This window comes from Meriones unguiculatus, chromosome 16 (assembly GCF_030254825.1).
Source record: "Meriones unguiculatus strain TT.TT164.6M chromosome 16, Bangor_MerUng_6.1, whole genome shotgun sequence".
Lineage (NCBI taxonomy): Eukaryota > Metazoa > Chordata > Mammalia > Rodentia > Muridae > Meriones > Meriones unguiculatus.
In genome coordinates, this window is record NC_083363.1 from 14,702,537 (window position 1) to 14,722,532 (window position 19,996).

General features: G+C 44.5%; 1 protein-coding gene across 1 annotated transcript in view; it reads right to left on the reverse strand.

Moving 5' to 3' along the window:
* Positions 1–1,024: 1,024 nt before the first annotated feature.
* The window catches only part of Ipmk (inositol polyphosphate multikinase), a 34,383-nt gene continuing 15,411 nt past the window's right edge, over positions 1,025–19,996 (reverse strand). Inside the window, exons 3-6 of the mRNA XM_021655590.2 lie at positions 18,237–18,333; positions 12,807–12,979; positions 9,511–9,592; positions 1,025–5,567 (exon numbers count right to left, since the gene is read on the reverse strand). Of these exons, the coding sequence (XP_021511265.1) occupies positions 4,954–5,567; positions 9,511–9,592; positions 12,807–12,979; positions 18,237–18,333 (966 nt within the window). The 3' untranslated portion in view covers positions 1,025–4,953. The remainder of the gene's footprint in view (positions 5,568–9,510; positions 9,593–12,806; positions 12,980–18,236; positions 18,334–19,996) is intronic.

Sequence of the window (19,996 nt, forward strand, 5' to 3'; positions counted from 1 at the left end):
ATCCAAGTGTATCACAGCAGGCATGTTTGCATGCACTACACTCTACCATGAGAGGTTAGAGAGATGTCAAGTAGCTAAGTGTATATACTGCAGAGGCTCCCAGCGCGCGTGCACACACACACACACACACACACACACACACACACACACACACATATACTGCAGAGGCTCCCAGCGCGCGTGCACACACACACACACACACACACACACACACACACACGGATCGGCTCACAACTGCCTGCAACTCTAGTTTCAGGGGGATATGAGTTGCCTTTGCCCTCCAAGGGCAATGGCACTCTTGGGCACACAGCCACACACATTATTTTTCTCAACTAAAAACTCAAGCAGATAAATATTGCCTCTAATTCCTCTTAATAAAAATACGTTGGCCACTCAGTAGACCAATCCACAGGAGTCTTCCCAAGTTTAAAATCACAGCATCTTAAAGCTGGACATGGTGGCCACATCTTTAATCCTACACTCTGAAGGCAGAGGCAGGGAGATCACGGTGAGTTTGAGGCCAGCCTGGTCTACGTAAGTCCATCTCACAAAACAAAACAACCCACAGCATATTCATAGCAATACCAATTCCCCCAAGATTTTAGGTTATATGATAGAAAAAACAAATCGTACAAACCCACTTCCACACCCCCCCCATTCAGTGAGTTCTCACCATGCAGACATCGATTCTCTCCAAATCATACCATATTTATGCCATAGCACCCAGACGCTTGTTGAGTGTTTTTGTTGTTAATGACTCATTTCCGTGTGCATTGCTGGTCTGCCTGCATGTGTGTCTACGTAAGGGTGTCAGATCTCTTAGAACTTAAGTTACAGGGGAAGAGGTGGATTGTCTCAGGTCTAAGGCAAACCCTATGTGAGCTGCCATGTGGGTGCTGGGAATTAAACCTGGGTCATCTGGAAAAGGAGCCGGCACTCTTCACTGTGGAGCCATCTGCTGAGGAGCTTTTACACCACCATTAATCTGTTCAAACTGGCAATTAATGAAAGGAAAAAAAAAACCTCCAATGCAAAACATTTTAATAAGTTGTTAAATGTACAGTTATTAGAATTATCTAAATATCACTTATAAAAATTGATATATCACATTAGATGATTCTAGAAACACAGTGATGACCCTTGCACTCCAAGAATATCCCGTCAATAGTACAAATTACAAACACTGAAAAAGAAAACCAGAGACGTTTTGACATTTACACTGAAGTACAGCAATACATTCATTCATCAAGTATGGAAGGCTGGCACCCACCGCTGCCTGTAATTACTGTGAACGCAGTTCCGCATCTTCCAGTACACATCCCACAGCAGAGTGTCCGTGTGTGCATCTTCCCTTGTCTACAGGGATCACAAACCCTACCTTCAATAATCAAACTCTTAATCCTGTAAGTGGACACCAAGCCAAAGTTCAACCACAATGACACTTTTTTTAATTAAAAAACAAAAACAAACAAAAAAAAAACCAACAACTGACTCTCTACTGACTTAATGGAAAGAATCATGGTGACTCTTAATAGAAGCTAGCAAAACAAGCTGGAAGACTTTCAACATTGACAGCAAAGATGCTGACTCTTCAAAATGTCTGAATTTGATGTTAAGATGCAATCACTCTGAGGTGAAGAGGTGACACCACATCCACTGACAAACCTGAAATCCCTGTGACTTGAAGACTTGAGTTCTAAAACGTTGGCACTAGTAAGGGGCGACCACAGGGACACTGTGCTACTCTTCTAAAGGTGGAGGATGAAGGAACCATTACAAGCAAAAGCGGGACGTGAAGGCTGTTCTTTGCTCTCTGTGACTGCCCCCCGGGGGGCAGAGTCAGTCAGAAGCAACGATTCTGCACTTTCATGCTTGACTTACTCTCACTTGATCTCTACCCCAAAAGCCCAAAACAATCTGCCTCCTTTGTCACTCCATACTTAACACTTAATTTTTACCTGCACACTCTCTTTAACAGTCTGTAGATCTGTTTTAAAGAAGTCCCCTAGCAGCCACTCCACCTGGGCGGGATGCTGGAAATAGTCTTGACAGGTTCACAAATGTACACCTCGGGGAACAACTCTGAGTGAAGCAAGGGGCCAGGTCTCCAGACATTAAACTGAGAGTAGCTAAATGGTCCCTTCTTAAAAGGGACTTGACGTTTCTGGGTAATTGAACCCATTTTAGGAGGCAAAGAGAAAGGGCAACTGAAGCTACAAATACACAAAAGTCAAGGTCAAGGGTCTGCAAGATAAGGACAGCAGTGTAAAATAAACAGCTGTTTAAACAGCTGACCTCAAGTGGGGTGGTACTAATGGCCTGCCATTTCACAGTCCAGGCCCGCCCCCCTCCCGCCTACACATTCTAAAATCAACAAGAAGGTTGCAGAGGAAGTAATTACGCAAATTCCTTTCCCCCCCAGATGTTATAAATTTGATAGTTCATAGGCTGGGCAGGAAGTGCACCGTTGTGGACATCACAGACTGCAGGATCACAGGACAGCAACACTCAGGAACTGGTTCTTGCCCGGCTGAGCAGCCTGCAGTGCAGACAGGTGCGTGCTCAGGCCCCCTTCAGACACACAGAGCAAAGCATCCCATAATGACTTAACACCTTGGCTATCACAGCCACTTACACACATTCTCAAAACTCTCTTGAAAGACTATTTAAATATTTAACAATTATAATTTATGCAATTTCCATCCATATTAAAATAATTAATGTAAATACTTTATTATAAAACTATTTTACAATTTAAACTTTTATTTGAGAAATGTATTCACACCCACAATTTCTTAGAAGTCCTTTCCATGAGTGCATCCTGTAAGAAGTACACTAAAATCATGGTGGGGTCAAGGGAGACCTAGCCTTCCCATCAGTTCAAACCGTCTCCTCGTTTGCTTATTTCTTAGATACCTGTGTGTTCACAGATGCATGGCTAGTGATGGATGCCTGTCCCCAAAGTGGCAGACCTCAGCATCATCACTAACGACAGGACGACAGACTGGACAACGCCACAGGTTGGTTACATCAGAAACATGTTGATCACATCATCAAAAAGTATAATTGAAGAGTAATAAAAGTGGGGAACAGCTGCAAAAATGTAAACAAGAACTGAATGTTAGCCCCTTCCCTGAAAAGCAGATACGAATCACTTCCTGTTTTATTCAGGCGAAACCCAAGTTGTCAGAAAGGCAGGATGCTTGGCTTCCAAAATGTCTGAAACAGCTGTAGACCAAGGACTTTACTGAGCTCAGGTATGCCCAACACTTCAAATACTTGAGTTTACTTATTCATCACAGGCTGATACAATCTCAAGCTGCCTCAAATAGTGTTCACCAGATGACTGAATCCCACCCAGATTAACAAGTCAACATTGTAAGAAAAAAAGGCAAGACTGAAAGTTCTCTAGTAATTATCGCTTGAAACTTACTTCACAGAATGGAAGAAACAACACAAGTTAGAGCCAGGACACACCTGGGAGAGGTTCTTGCTTCAGGATCTCTTAAGAACACTACAGCCTTCCAAGAGAAAACTCACAAGATGCATAGGCCTGGGCCACTCTGGTAAATGACGCGTTTATTTCCGGCTCAGGTTTGGCTGTGGCCACTTGGGAACTACCTTCTGATGGAAAACTTCCCTCCAAATTACAGAAAATGGTTCTTGGATTTAGTGGTTTTATTTGTAATTCTGAAGGGAGAAGAGGTTAAAAAAAAGTCATAACTCAAAAGTTTTTTTCCAGAAATGACAAGCACTGAGAGCAAAAGGAATTAAATTTCAATTTAAAAAATATTTCAACAATAAATAATTAGTTATTTTGGAAAAGGTGGTAGCTGTAAAATAAGCATATGCTTATAACTATCTTTTCAAGAAAGTTTCCTGCCCTGTTCTGACTGACACTAACTAGGATTTCTCTGTCAGAAGCCATGGGAGTAAAGACTATGTAGGATCCTGGTCTTTCGATACTTAACCAAATTCTGAGAAATGTGTTTATGCTAAAGGCTTTGAAGTAAATGGGAATACATTTTCTCAAGATGGATTTTTTTTTTTAAGTGGAAAAGACTTTCAAAAATTATTTATAACAGAAGTAAAACAAAGTTCCCACCATCCACCTGTCCAAGTCCTCAGACCGGAAATAAAAATACCACGCTTCATGACAGCTTCCACAACAGAGTAAACGAAAACCTTTCCATAAAGGAAATTCTTTAAAAAAAAAAAAAAAAAAAAAAAAAAAAAAAAAGTAATTTGTCCTTTACAAATAACCTCTTCTCCTGACCCTAGGGAGGAAAATTTGTGCCCTTAATTCCAAGACTGCTGCTGCTGTTGGGGCTGCCCACCAGCCCCATCCACCTCCCTCACCCTTCCCCTGAATCGCAGCACTCAGCAGAGACGGGCCTGGAGGGAACCTGCTGGTAGCACACCCATTTTAAGCACCTTTCCTACACTGCTCTCTGCCCACACAGCCTTGTTTCTGTGTACAATGGTCTCCAGTTCCAGGGGGCTCAGACCCTGATGAAGCCAACCTGTGCTTTCTAGATCTTATTGAGGTGGATCTTAATGAGGTGGTCTGATGATGCCATAGTTTACATACGGCTCACTGGCAAGGCTGGGTGGACAGAGATTCCCTGGTGACTGGCTACAGGAAGCTACGCGAATTCTGAATGACTGAATGATGGTTTGCACTTTGCTAAAGCGTTACAGCTGTTACTCCCTGTCCCGCACGTTCCCTGCTCGACATTCTGGTTTCTTTATTCTTCATAGTTTTCTAATGAACAAATTAGTATTCCTGAGTAAGAATATAAAAAAGTTAACCTTCTACCAAAAGTATAAAGACAAATAAAACGTTGACTCACAATACAAATTTTTTTACAGAGCATTACAGGGGAACGGCTAATGCCTGCGGCTCGGCTCTCCGCGGTGATTGGCCCGCTCGCTCACAGACTGCAGCAAGACTCAACTGTCTAAAACACTCCGAAGCACGGCAATTAGATGCTTCAGACCGTAAACATATCCCTCATCTACTGTGTTGCTAGGGAACACATGAGCAAAGTCTATCATCCGCACTTCGACTTCGGCGATCTCCTGCCGGCCGGCGGGCAGGTGGTAGAAGACCTTTTCCAGTTGGGAAAGCACATTCCCATTTAAATGTTCCTGGGACATGCTCCTCCACCCGTTGTCCTGCTCCAGAGTTTCAACCTTCAGTGAAGTCTGACTCTGGTGCTTCTTTGAGTACAGCTTTCTGTGCCTTGAGTACACCTTGGAGAGGCTTTTGCCCACCGACGTCCCGTTGGCCGGGGAGCTGAACAGGTGGAAGTTGTTATTGCACTCCAGCACGTCTGCATCTGACAGGTGTCCCTTGGAGAGGAACTTCCCCGCCAAAGTTCTCTCATTTGATTTTGTCATAGCTGGCTGAGATGAACCTTCATAAACGAACAGTAACGAGCTCGCGTAAAAGTTAAGCTGCTTCTGATTTTCAAACCATTGGAGAATCTTCTCAACTTTCTGAATGCTGGCAGCAACTGCATCTTTTCTTAAACAGAAGCCATTGTGGAAAAACTTGGAGACTCCTGTAATGGAGACACATCAGAGTTAGGGTCACACTGTGCAACTGTCACGGGGTGAGCTCACAGCAGCTAAAGTTCTTCACTTTGGTGGGGCAGTGGTAGTGCGTGCCTTTCATCCCAGCAGAGGCAGGAGGAACTCTAAGTTTGAGACCAGCCTGGCCTACATACAAGGCAAACTCCAGGGCAGCCAGGCTGACACAGAAACCAATCATCATCATCTCTCCCTTAATATTTAATCATACTTGGGCATGAATAGGTTAGGCATTTTGCTTTCATGTCACTTGCTCCCCCACTATAAGACACAAACTTAAAAGAGAAAATCATCAGGGAAATGCAAATCGAAACTACCTTTAGACTTCATCCTATAGCAGTCAGAAACAAGTGACAGCTCACGCTGGGGTGGATGTGAAGTAAGGGCAAGACTCGTCATTGCTGGTGGGAGTGCAAACTTGTACAGCCACTGTGGAAATCACTGTGGGTTTCCTCAGGAAGCTGGGACTAGCTCTACCTCCAGACCCAGCCTCATCCTATTACAGAGACACTCACTCAACCATGTGCACTGCTGCCTTGTTCCAAACAGCCAGAAACTGGAACAACCTAGAGGTTTGTCAACAGGTGAACAAATAAAATAATGTGGTACATTTAAAAATTAAGTGTTACCCAGCTGCTTAAAGAAAAATGAAATAATGAAATTCCCAAGTAAATGAATGGAGCTAGAAAAAAAAAAAATCCTCAGTAAGGTAACCCAGACCTGGTAGGAATGGGGAGGGTAAATGGGATAGTTGTGGAGGGAGGGCGTATGGTGTGAATGGTCACCAGGGAATGGCACTAAGGTTAAAGGGATTATGAGGTGTGACCCTTTCGGAGCTCGTGTGGCCTTGCAGAAGGAAGCTTGTCACTGGGGGTGGGCTCTGAGGTTTCAAGAGCCCAAGCCAGGCCCAGTGGCTCTCTCTTCCTGCTGCTTTTGGATTCAGATGTAGACGCTCAGCTATCATGTCTGCCTGTGTGCCGCCATGCTCAGCACCATCAGGAGGATGGACTAAACCCTGACACTGTAAGCCAGCCCCGACTAAATGCTTTCCTTTATAACAGTTGCCATGGTCATGGTGTTTCTTCACACCAATAGAACAATGACTAAGACAGGGGCTGATTGGAACAGAAGGATCAAACGGGGGCTAAGAGAGGGAATATGGGAAAGACAGCTAAAACCAAGTGCCATTTGAGGGGTTGTATGGAAACCTAATACAGTACATATATTTGTATAATATATACAAATATGAAGGCAATCTAAATGAAATCACCAAATAATGTGAAGATTAGGCCCCAACTGGACATCTTATCACAAATAAAGTCTCCAGGTGTGGGAATGGATTACATACAATTGAGTTGTTGGTCAAAGGGGAACCCCAAGCAACCCCGGCTGTTGCTAAGGCTACTGGTTGCTCTCCACAAATGGATAGTAAGGCCCTATTGCTGAAATACCTACACATCTTCATTGAACATGGAGAAGCCGAGCTGGTCCCTACCTAGAGCCTTCACCTAATGACTAGTGCCCATGGTACGGGATTGAGTTAAGTTTCACTCCCTGAAGTGGAACCTATCTCCAACACTGTTGGGTGTGGGAGAAACAGAAAATAGAGAGACCAGGGAATTAAGAGGAAAACAAACACTACCATTCTGCTAAAGGATTGGAGCAATAAAATAACTCTGCTATATGCATGCATAAGCATACATAAGCATTCTCCTGCAGTAGATGGGAACAAATACAGAGACCCAAGGCCAGACAGTGTGCAGAGTGAACCTTGGGGCACTCAGTCCTAAATGGATGTCTCCATCAGCTCCCTCCTCTCAGGGAACTCTGTGGAAGAGGAGGAGGAAAGAGTGTAAGAGCCAGTGGGGACGAAGACAGCAAGGAAACAAGGCTTCTCAATACAGCAGGACCAACACACAAACAAATTCCCAGAAATTGTGGTAGCATGCATAGTGTCGGCATGACTGTGTGCCTGATAGGGTTCCTGCTCTGAGACGGGAAGTGGACACAAGCCCCCACCCCTAACACAGAAGCTACCTCCAACTGATACCTGCTCTCAAAAGAAGGATTAGTTTTCTCCAGTGATTCTCACTGGGTACGCAGACCATGCTTGAGCCCAGGCCCGTGTCTAGCAGTAGATGGCCGACATAAAACAAACTCAATGGCATTTTTTAGAGGTTTTTGTCTCATGCTTTGCCAGCACCTTTTTTCTTTTCTTTACATTACAGTCCTTTGTTTATATATTATGGTTTCTGGTCTTGTGTTTTTATGAGATTTCTGTTTGTGTGTGTGTGTGAGTGAACGTGGTGTTTGTTTTGACCTGTTCTGGTTTGTTTGTATCTTTTTTTCTTTGTTTATTTGTCTTGAGTCAGGGTTTCTTTGTGTAGCTCTAGCTCTCCAGGAACTTGCTCTGCAGACCAGGCTATCCTTGAATTCAAAAAGGTGTACCTGCCTCTGCCTCCTGAATACCAGAATTAAAGGTATGAGCCACCACAATCTGGTTGTTGTTGTTGTTGTTGTTGTTATTATTATTATTATTTTAAAGATTTATTTATTTATCATGTATACAATGTGTTTGCATGTACACCTGCACAACGGAAGAGGGCACCAGATCTCATTATAGATGGTTGTGAGCCACCATGTGATTGCTGGGAATTGAACTCATGACCTCTGGAAGAGCAGCCAGTGCTCTTAACCTCTGAGCCATCTCTCCAGCCCGTTATTATTATTATTTTACCTGTTTGTATCCTAGTAAGAGAGAGGGAGAAAGAAAGAAAAGGTGTGGATTCCAGTAGGTAGGAAAAAGAAAAGAATCGAGGAGTTTGGGGGAGTGTTTTAAAAATATCTATAATCAATTAAAAAGAAAAAGAAATAAATGAAATCAGAAAGGACCAAAGCTGTAGCTCTGGAAAAAAAAATCTCTATATTTTTAAATAGTCAAATTAAGTAGTAGCTTGCTTTGATTAAGTATGTCAAAACAGGAACTAACCATTAAGCTACAAGATATATTTTCTGTACATAACACCAGTGCCCTCCCACAAACTCTACAAGTCAACTTTTCACAGACCTAAGAATGACCTAATGTAAAATTATTTTTAAAAAGGCAGAATGTCCAGTTGTAATGTCTGGATCACCAGAATTTTACTGAAGCACATATATTAATGGGCTTATTAGCCAATTACCACCTGCTTATTCATCAGAAACTTTAGATGCTTCAATATTACTAAACTTTACAGGGGAAGCTTTAGAAAGGCACTGCGCACAAAACATCACTTTAAAGCCTCTTGTGCAACGAGCAATTTAAGTCTAATTTATACTTTACACACTGTTAATTTATAATTTAATCCCACAAGTGCTGGGATTAAGCGTGAGTGCCAGCAGCCCAGCTGAGGGTGATTTTAAAGCTTTGGTACTGGGCTGGACAATGGTGTCAGCTGTTGGTAGCTGCAAGACTGCATGCTGCACAGGATAGCTGTGGTAGCTCCCGGAGACCCCATGCTGAACACCTGGTATGAGGCAGCGGTAGGACGTTGAGAGGCGGGCTAACAGCACACAGGTCACTAGCAGGTGACCTGCTTCCTGGTCACCAAGAACAGAACAGATTTGCTCCTCATGGCTGCTCCCATGATGTGCCCAAAGCAAAGGGGCTACCAGACACACCCTGAAACAACCGAAATAAAGGCTTTGTTCTGGGTGGGTTGTCTTAGGAGTTTTATCACGACTGTAGGAAGCAAGTAGGCCAGCAATAAAAGTGAAGGGGGTACTCACAACCCACACTTGAGCATATTGGGGTCTACGGATAACAAGCGGTAAGCCCACTTCTGTCTATATAAGTTTCTTTTAAAAAGGTTTGATTGAATCATTATTCCATCTTGCTAGCCGTGCAACAGGGAAGCATTCATTTTCAGTGCTCACCTTCCTTAAGAGTCTCTTTCGTTAAGCTTCTTCCGTAGTGCTGGTTTTGTGTCTCATAGCTGTCAGAATGAACATGATAAACCTGTCAAAATAAAGGAGCAGTGAAAAGTCAAACACTAATACAGGGTGCCCTTGGCCATGGGGTGACTCACAGCTAGTTACACAATCCCTCATACAGAGGTGAAAAGAATCACACTGTCACATGAACACAGGCTGAAAGAACCCCAAGCGTGCAGACGCTGCACTTCTGAAGAGCTGCAAAGATTTTCAATATGATAGAACTGTCTATTTCAATCCATCAAGATTAACCACAGAGTTACAGGGCTAAAATGAAAGCATTTCCTAATCTCGAAAGTTTAGCTGAGTTTAGCAACACATGCCTCACTCAACACTTGGGGAGTAGAAGCAGGTCAGGAGTTCAAGGTCACCCAAGGCTACACAGCAAGTTTAAAGCAATGGGCTACATGAAACTGCCACAGAAAAAGAAATTAAAGTGATACTTTCCCAGCATGCACACAGCCCTGGCTCCACTCTCCAGTACCAATAAAAGCGGCTGTGGGCACACACAGCTGTAATACCAGCAGCTGGTATACCACGAGCAGCAAGAGGATTGATCCCAAGTTCAAGGTGAGCTCACCCAGCAGCCACGGCAGGCTGAGCCACAGGAGACGCCATCTTCAAAATCAAAAACAAAAGCTTCCACACAAAGTGTTTTTGCTACAATGTCTTCTAACCTTATTTCCATCTAAAAGTATTCTAGCCTCACTTGAGAGGCAGAGGCAGGTGGATCTCAGAGTTGGAGGCCAGCCTGGTCTACAGAATTCCAGGATAGTCAGGGCTACACAGAGAAATTCTTATCTCGAAAAGCCAAAACAAACAAACAAATAAAGAAAATTATTCTAGAGTCATTAACAAATGCAAACATATGAGAAAAAGAGATGATGAGCTGGAGACAGGATTCAGACCGTAAGGTCTTGTACTGAAGACCAGGTGTGGTGGCACACACCTTTGAGCCTAGGAGGGTCTCTGTGAATTCAAGGCTAGCCTGAAGACCAGTTCAGCCAGGACTATGTACAAAGACTCTGTCTGAGAAAGGGGGAAGAGGGGAGCCTGTACTGCTCTTGCAGAGGACCCGTGTTCAATTCCCAACACCCAACTTGTGGGGCTCACACCCACCTGTAAATTCTCCAGGATCAGAGCCAGGCACCTGCACTCATGTGCACCTACCCTCCCCGACACACACAGATTGGTTAACAAATACAACAGAGGCAAAGATGTCACCCAGATAGCAATTAAAGTCACTACAGCCATAAAATACCCCGAGTCAGCTGGCCACAGGGACACATGCCTGTAACCCCAGCACTCTGGAAGGCAGAGGCAGGCCGAGCTCTGTGAGTTTGAGGCCAGCCTGGTCTACAAAGTGAGTCCAGGACAGCCAAGGCTACACAGAGAAACACTGTCTATGAAACAAAACAAAAATATCAGGACACACCTCCAAAATGACTGAATGCCAAAATGTTAGCAAATATGCTAAAGATAATCTACAACTGAAATACAATTACAACCACCGTTTTCTAACCATATGTACTAATTCTGAAGTTCACAGACATTATGGTCCATAACTTCAGACCCAACCACACGGAGGCCCTAGCCACAGGCTCACTTCAGCCCAGGAGTGTTAGGTCAGCCTAGACAGCATAAGGAAGGTCCTCTAAAAAGAAGACAAAAACAGGGGATGATCACACAGGAAAAGAACTGAAAAAAAAAAAAAAACCCAAAACTTTAAAAAGGAGGACCACCCATAGCAAAACACATTTTGCATCAAGTATGCGTGAGACGTGAGTATATAACAAAAACTTGATTCATTATGTGGTGTTAGTCTAAGAAAAAAGATGCCACAATAAATCCAAAATACATCAAAGAATCAAAACACACAAAACCAAAATAAATAAATAAAACAAAGATCTCTCTTCAAAGATCATGGAAGAATCCTTGAGAGACAGAAATCTCGGGGCACACAGTGCAGTGTTTCTGTCCTGAAGAAATCCAAGTGTGCACAGAGAGCATCTATATTAACGCCATCTGAGACTAAGGTGCACCTTCCCACAAAGTTGGTTCTCTCTTTCTGCCTGGCAGTGAGTCTCAGGGATGCAACAAGCTGGCAGGCTTTCACAGCAAGCTCCCTTACCCAGTGAGCCATCTTGCTGGCCCCTTTTTGTCTTTTCTTATATGCTCACGTTTATTATGGTTTCCTAAAATGAAAAACTGCTTGAACAGTTCTCTGAGTTTAATTCACCAGGAAATCAAGTAAAACATCAGCTTTACTTTGCTGTCATCACTGACACTTCAGCAATCCTCACAAAACTTCCTCTGAACAACCCTGTTTAGGGCCCAAGAGGACAATCATCTGTCAGTTGACCATGCTTGCACACTGACCCAGCACCTCTAGAGGACACACTATTGGTTTAGAAAATCGAGTGCCACTTTACTTCCCAGCTGTGCTGACATCTGCAAAATGGCTTCAGCAATTCTTCCTTCCCATCATATGTGTTCTGGTATTTGTGTTGTGGTGTCAGAGGAGGGGACCAACTTCATGGTAGGCCTACAAAATGATGCCAGTCACTTCTGCCTCTGCAGCTCCTGCTCTGGCCCCTCAGAGTGTGGTCCCTGGGCAGAGATGCTCAAGTTGACCTTTACCGGATGGCAGCATGTGGACAAAGAACCTGACAGCAGAGACACGAGCAGCCCCAGCCACCCGATGACACCGGTCCCATGACTCTCCTGGGGTGAACAGTATACGCACACATGAAAGCACAAATATGAGATTCTTACGTATCAGTTAAAATAAACATTATAAAACAGTTCTTTCCCCAGCACTTGGGAAGCAGAGGCAGGTAGGTGAATCTCAGGGTTCAAGGCCAGCCTGGTCTTCAAAGCAAGTTCCAAAACAGTCTCAAAACTCCAAAAGCTTTAAAATAGTTCTTTACTTAGAGGGAAACTACAATGAATATTTACTTTTAATATATATTATGCACTTCAACTTAAAACTTCTCTACCACAAAATTACCATGTTACCATCTTAGAGTCTGGCCATCATGTATTAACTACCTAGTAGGTGTCAGGACCAGTGTCACCAACTACAGACGAGTGAGCAACAGATAAAACGGCTGTCCTTGTATAGACACACGACGTCACGACGACGGCACGCTCATTCTGATCTACAGCATGTGATGGCCCTGCAGTTCCGTGCAGTGGTGTGTAAGGGAGCACGCACACCTCACCGAAGCTGCTCTTACCCTCATGCCCAGCACCAGGAAGCCGATCTCCTCCATCAGAGGGTACTTGCTGACCTGCTGCTGAATTTTCTCTGATGAGGCAAAGGGGTCATAGCTCTTCCGCCCTATCTTCACGTCCATTATGCAGGGCTTATGAAACTTATGAGTCACATCTTCCAGTTTTAGGTACACATCTGTTGTTAGAGAAAATCCTTAATTAACGACAGGCAACCATATCGTTCAAATAACCTCCGGAGGAAAACCAAAAGCGAAAACTGGACTTGTGGTAAATCTAGACTCAACAGATTTATTAATAAGCATAACATGAGAGAGACTCCTGCTACACGTGACTACAGATGTCACTGGAGCGAAGCGACTGCAGCATTAAAAAGCTGTAGGACCACCATCCCCTCCCTGCGTGCACAATGCCATCTGGGCTCAAATTGAGATTTCTTAGTATTTTCAGAATGTTGGAAAGTTTATTCTTTGTTTGACATCAGTAAATCGGGGACTGATTCCAAATGACACTACCAAATTCCCTCTTGCTATTCTCACATGTACTGTTGCTCTATCATGCACCTCAGTGCCCAGCAAAAATTGCTGTCACACCACAAAAGCCCCTTCTCATAGTTTACCTTGAAAGCAAAGACCTGGGTGTGAAGAGAAAAAGAAGAAAAGAAAGAGTTCTCTCTCTTCAGAAAAAAAAAAAAAAAATCCTGTCCAAATTCTCAATGAAATCATGACTCATGTTTTAGTTCTTAAGGCTGAGGACATAGATGAGTGGGTACAGTGCGTAAGAACACCAGGAGTGAGTTAGCATCCCCAGAACCCATGTAAAGCTAGATAAATCGAGTAATCCACAATCTAAGTCTCTTACAGAGAGACAGGAGGCAGAGGTAAGATATTTTGGAACATGGAGGCTGGCCATCGGCACATGCAGGCAGCAAACAATAGGAGAGCCTGCCCCAAACAAGGTGGAAGGTGACAGCCAAGGCTGTCCTCTGACCACTATATGTGTGCCATGGCTCATACATACGCATGCATGCTAAATGTGTGTAAAGTTAGGAAAAGTGTACATTTCCTCTAACCCCGGTAAAAGGCACCAGAGTGCACTAAATGTTCCTCTTTCCCGTCCTACCCAGACTGGCACAATTTTGAAATGATAACAAAGAGGTCTGTGTTGAACCGAGTGAGAACTGAGGTCTTGAAAGCCTCTGAAAAGTTTTGAAGGCCCCCAGACTTAACAAGGATAAATCTTCTGCAGAGGATGAAGGGTAAAGAGGTAACCATTATCCTTCAAGCAAGCAAGTTAGCACTATGGCAGATGGGACAGCAGCCCAGAAAAGCAATACAAGCAACTTAGAAGCCTGAACTTGAAAGCAAGCTGCCCAGGCACCTTGACAACAGGCCTGGACACAGCAGCACCTCAGGTGTAAACAGCAAAGGGCAAGTGGACAAACCTCAAGCAGGATAGGGCCAAGCTTCTGTGTTTGAAAAGGCAACCACAGGAGGGAGAGTCTGGGAAAGGACAGCCTGGTCCTCCACAAGGCTTACATCCCAAGTATTAGTAAAGGTGGAGGGCCTTAACCCGGGAGACACACAGCACCCCAGAGACATCACCATCAACTTGGGGATGAGAAGCTGGGAGTCATACTGAGGTAAGGCTGGGTATGAGAGTCAGCGGGGAGGCTGTGCATGAATCAAGGGAAGGCTATTTTCTGCGCCAAATGCTTGTCTTTCGGTAATTTAGGCACGGACCTGAAAATCCAAATATAAGAGGCCCGCTTTGTTCTTTCTTCTCCTCTCATACAGTGAACATCTGCTAAACATGGGTGTGGCCTTCCCCAGCCATTCCCACTGCCCTGGACACTGCGGACCCAGCCCAACTTACACAGATTGAGGCACATCTTTAAGTAGGGCCCAAACACGTGCTTTACTTGTGTTTAGCTCAACTACCCAAGGGTGTTTTCTTTACCTTACCTGGTTCTTGTGTCTATGCTTAGAATTACATTATTGCTAGATCACTAGCCTTCAAAATGAAAATGAGTTAGGGCCTTCTGAGCACTGAGTAGGTGTTTCCTTCCCATTCCCTGGTTTCTGATACATACATACATACATACATACATACATACATACATACTCACACATGCATACATATGGCTATCAGGCTAGCCCAAGGTACACACAAAGAGCTTGTCCCGACACACGCAGAAAGAAAAGGAACACACATGTTCTCAGGAGAGAACTGGGTCTGTACATCAACAGCATAACGGAAAGAGGAAAAGAGAAAGTGGGGCACAGCCTGAGCGCCGGAGTGTCAGACTGACAGCTGCCATGTCTGTAAACCTGAAAACCACTTCACTCTGAAGAATATTACTAGAAGATTCTTACAGTGATTGCAGTAGAATGATGCTCAAGTAAGAGTAGGGCAGTCTTGAGACCCGTTTACGTAAAGATCGAAAGCATTTTTCTACAAGACGGTCTCCAGTAACAAGAGATGGCTTTTCAGCCATGCCCCTCTGGGTCCAGAGTGGAGCAGCATTTTCCCATGTGTCAGCTGCTACCATAAATGAACTGTCGACTGAATGGAAGGAGGAAGAGGCTTCAGGGATACAGGAAGTACTGATGTGGGGCTGGTCTCCAGCTGATACAGCCTGAGGGCTACCCACAGACCTCAGAACTGTTCCTGTCACAATCTGGAACCTAGTCCCCAACTCCCAGCCACAGCTGCAGAAATGCGCAAACGTCTGACAGGAGCTTGACCACAGCGCTGTAGCGATAACCTGCTTGTGACAGTCTCCAGATCTTTAGCACATGGCACAACATGTAACTCCCTTTGTGAAAAGTGAGTGACCCCTTTGGTGGGCTAGAAGCATGTGCAGAAAAATTCCTGGGCTCCATTTTGGTTGCTAGTTCTGGTCCCAGCATGGCTCAGCAACATGACCCCACACTTTTGTAAGACACCCCTACATCCTTACAGTAAAATGTCCTTCTTGGTTAATTAAATGTGCTTGTTTGCACAATTTACGCTCACAAACTTTTTAAAAACTGATAGCACTTAACGCAATTTTTAGAAGCAGAAGGGAAAATAAAGTTCAAATGTCAGCCCCACCATATGTGTTAGCCTGTGTCATCTGAGATGCCCCTGTGCATACACAGATTTCAGAGTCCAGCAGAGGACCACCACGAAATAGAGGCATCATGGTCCAAAGTGCTCAGGATGTGTCAGGACAGTTCCATAAGTGCGTCACCTGACAAGGCACTGCTGAGGCACACAAGAAAGCCTGGCCTTCCACAAGTACCATCTTCTTCAGCACAGTGCCTGGTGCCACCTGGTGCTCACTGAGCACTCTGCAAGAATACATCAACTATTAAAGACGAGCATGACTGACAGGCATGAAGACCCATGCTAGGCCACCATGTGTATAAGCCAAACTTGAGCATCCAGAATAAATACAAATGCAGGCACTTCCGTGGAGCAAGCACTTCCCCTTCCCAGTAAGACAAATACAATGTAAAAGCCACAAAACATGAGGGCACAATCACAATTCTGCCAGGCACCTGATAATAAGAGACTCTCCACCCAGAAGCTAATCCTAAACCTTGGCCCACAGTTAAACATTAACAAGAACATCTATTTATTACATATTGATTTTTATCTCAAGCTGAAAACAGCTAAGATGGCAAAATGCAATCTGATGGCCAGGCTCAAGCAGCCCTTGCAGGTGCTCGGCCATGGCGCTGTATTTCCCAAGTCTCCTCACTTCCCACACAGACACTCCTGCTCACGCTTCTGCCAACTACACCAGTGTCTCCCTACTTTCCTCCTGCTAAAGAAAGCCTTATGGATCGGTTTTGATCGTAGACAGAAAAAATACTGCAACAGATGTGAGAACTCCTTTTCTGATGCTGTATTTTTTTTTTTTAATCTGCTATATCCATAGCAAAGAAATGATGGCAAAAAAGAAAATGGCTGGGCATGGTGGAGCACACCTTTGATCCCAGCACTCTGGGGGCAGAGGCAGGTGGATCTCTGTGAGTTCCAGGACAGCCACAGCTATGTAAAAACCCTGTCTCAAAAAAAAAAAAAAAAAAAAAAAAAGGCTGAATTATATATACATATTGTGTATATGTATGTGTGTGTATATACATATATAATTATAATGTTTATGTGCCACTCCACTCACGGCAAAAAGGGAAGGGAGGAATTATGTCTACAAGCATGTGTTGGACAGACTACCGTGGACATGGCTGCATATGCCTTTAATCTCAGCATCCAGACAGCAAAGGCAGGCCAACCAGGGCTACATATCGAGACCTGGTTTCAAAAAAATTAAAAAAGGACCCAAGGGCGGTTACAATGGTCTGTCAGGTAATTACTCTCAATTCACTTCTCAGTCATTAATATCTGCATGTACTTGGGGCTAAGACCTTTAAGTCAGAAAGCAGGACAGACAGACAGAAAAAAAAGGGGAGTGGAAGAACCCAACACTGCTAATCCAAAAATGTGCACTCCAATATGGGCTGCAATCCAAAGGTCTGGGAGCACCAACGTGGTGCCACAAGCGGAAAACCCCACGCTGGCCTCATAGGTTACACCACAGTATAAACCAGGCACGACACAAATTACAAAAACCAAAAAACTGGCTTCAGCTCTCACCAAAGCGAGTCCCGAGTCTGTGGCTGGGTCCTATCACCAAGACACCTCTGTCTGTGCAGAAACTCCCAGCCTGGAAACAAGTTAGCCCCGAGCATCTCGGGGAGGCAGCCCTCACCCTCAAGTCCACAGAGCCTAAGCTCACTTGCTTTTTCTGAACTGTGAAGTCTGGGTAGTTCTTAACTTCCTGTGCAGCCCTAGACGGAGCACTATCCAGCTAGAAACTCCCACAGGGAGGAGCCAAGACAACCCACCCCCTCACACCCCACGCCCCCAGCCTATAGTGGCATTCGACACACTAAATAAGCGTTACCCTTTGCTTCAAGACCCCACATTAGCACATGCAGCTTTATTAACTGAACATATCACTCGACTCCAAGGCAGACCCACAGGACATCACTTCTTCATGGCACTTCCCAGGGTTTCCCAAAACACTGAAAGGTAGAGCCCGTGGATTGGGAGTGAGGCAGGAGACAGAAGCTATGGAGGGGTGGGGAGTGGGGAGGTGTACTTCTGTTTGGTTTGGTTATTAATGTCTGATTCTTTAGGTAAGAAAGGGACATCTGTAAAGTAATATAGTGCTAAGATGTACTCACACAACTGGAACAGACTGGTCAGTTAATGTGTACCATGTCATTTAAGAAAATATGGGCAAAAGTGAAAGTACCGGTGAGTTTTGTTTAGAGAAGAGAGGAAAGGAAAGCACACTCACTCCTTGTTTTCCAGCCTTCACACAGACCTTTCGTAAAGCCTCCTTGGGAACTAAACCACAAGATGTACTTAAAATGCATTACCGTTTGGTGCGGTGGGAGGGGACCAGACGCCGTAGTATTTGGGCAGGTGTTTTCGCAGCTCCAGGAGAACGGCATCGGCACAGTCAGCAGCGTAAACCTGAACAGAGGGGCAGTGCTGGTCAGCTCTCCATACGCCTCAGGAAGACCAAGTGTAACAGCCTAGTCACTCATCTGGCCTGGGTGGCAACCAGCAGGGAACCCGAAGGAATGGCTAGCGGCTACCTACAGCACACCGTCCTGGTGACCTATGGCGAGCACTCTCCCGGTGGTAAGTCCTGCCCACCAATGTTTCCCAGCTCTTCTGCCACTATGTGAGTTGTACATGTCTGACACCAAATTCAAAATAATTCTCCCATAGGCAAGTGACTTCTGGCTGGGGGAGGGGCGCACCTCAGCTAACAAAAATTTTGAGCCATATTTATTTGTAATTTTTACATTCATTCATTCATTCATTCATTGTGTGTGTGTGTGTGTGTATGTGTCTAGAGGTGTGTGTGTGTGTGTGTGTGTGTGTGTGTGTGTCTAGAGGACAACTTAACAACATCAATCCTTTTCTTCCACCATGTAGGTCCCAATCAAACTCAGGATTTCAGGCTTATAGGCAAGCTCCCTTACTGGCTGAGCCATCTTAACACGCCCCTTGAACTATTTTTAACACGTGCCTGGTTTTCTCACTAAATAACTTAAATATTTTACAAACTGTTTACCTTATGTCTATGAAGAAAGTTTTATTTATTATAAAATTTGAGGGACAGCTTTAATATATGCCTAAACAACACAATATTATGAATAAGCCCACTCCAAGAGTCAAAATGAAACTACAATGAATGTTTAGGAAATGTATAGGAGAGAATTTCATTTACCAGAGGGTGACCCTCACATATAAGAGGAAAGGGAAAGAAACTAAGTTATTGTTTTGTTTTTTACCCAAAAGCCACCAAGAGGTGTGGACTACTAGGTGAGCAAGCCATGTTTCAGTGTTGACACACCTCACACAAACACACACGCGGCACTGAAAACTACAACGCAACCTGCAAGCCCAGGATTTTGACATTTCTCTCAGGGGGGAGGAGAGCGAATCTCTACTTCTCAGAACCAGTCATGGTAACCCAGCTTAGAACATGAACATATCTAGAGACCACCTACAAGGAGATCATCGTAGTGAAAACAAGGGCACGCCACGCTGAGGGTGTTCTCAGAAAGCACATTAGGACATAAACCCACAGAAGAAGATCTGAGGAGACAGCCCGTGGACAGGAGAGAGTACCTTCTGGAGGAACTCGGAGTATGGCCGGACCAGGAGGCTAAGTGTGAAAAACTTAATCTCTGTATGTGAGGCCAAACAACTGGTGTTACTTTGTTATGGCAGCCCCAGACAACAGCCACCCTTTCACTCCTTCTGTTAGGGGACCGCCACATGGAAGAGTACTTTCAGAGGGTCAGAGACAACACAGGACAGAGGATGGGTAAGGGCGGAGGGAAAAAAGAACTCTCAGTGGGGTGGAGGTGCCTTTCTGCTCTTAATCAGGGTGAGGAAAATCAATTTAAGCCCAAACAAAACCAATCAAGGGCTGGGCGTGGCAGTGCAAACCTGTACTCCCAGCACTTCGGAAAGCGGCTTGAGCTTGAGGTCAACCTGGACTTCATAGTAAGTTTCCTAGGTTATAGAATAAGACCCTTTCTCAAATTAGCAACCGGAGAAAGCACAGATCTAAGCTGGGCCTCCTCAAAACTCATGGCTTTACCAACACAGTGAAAAG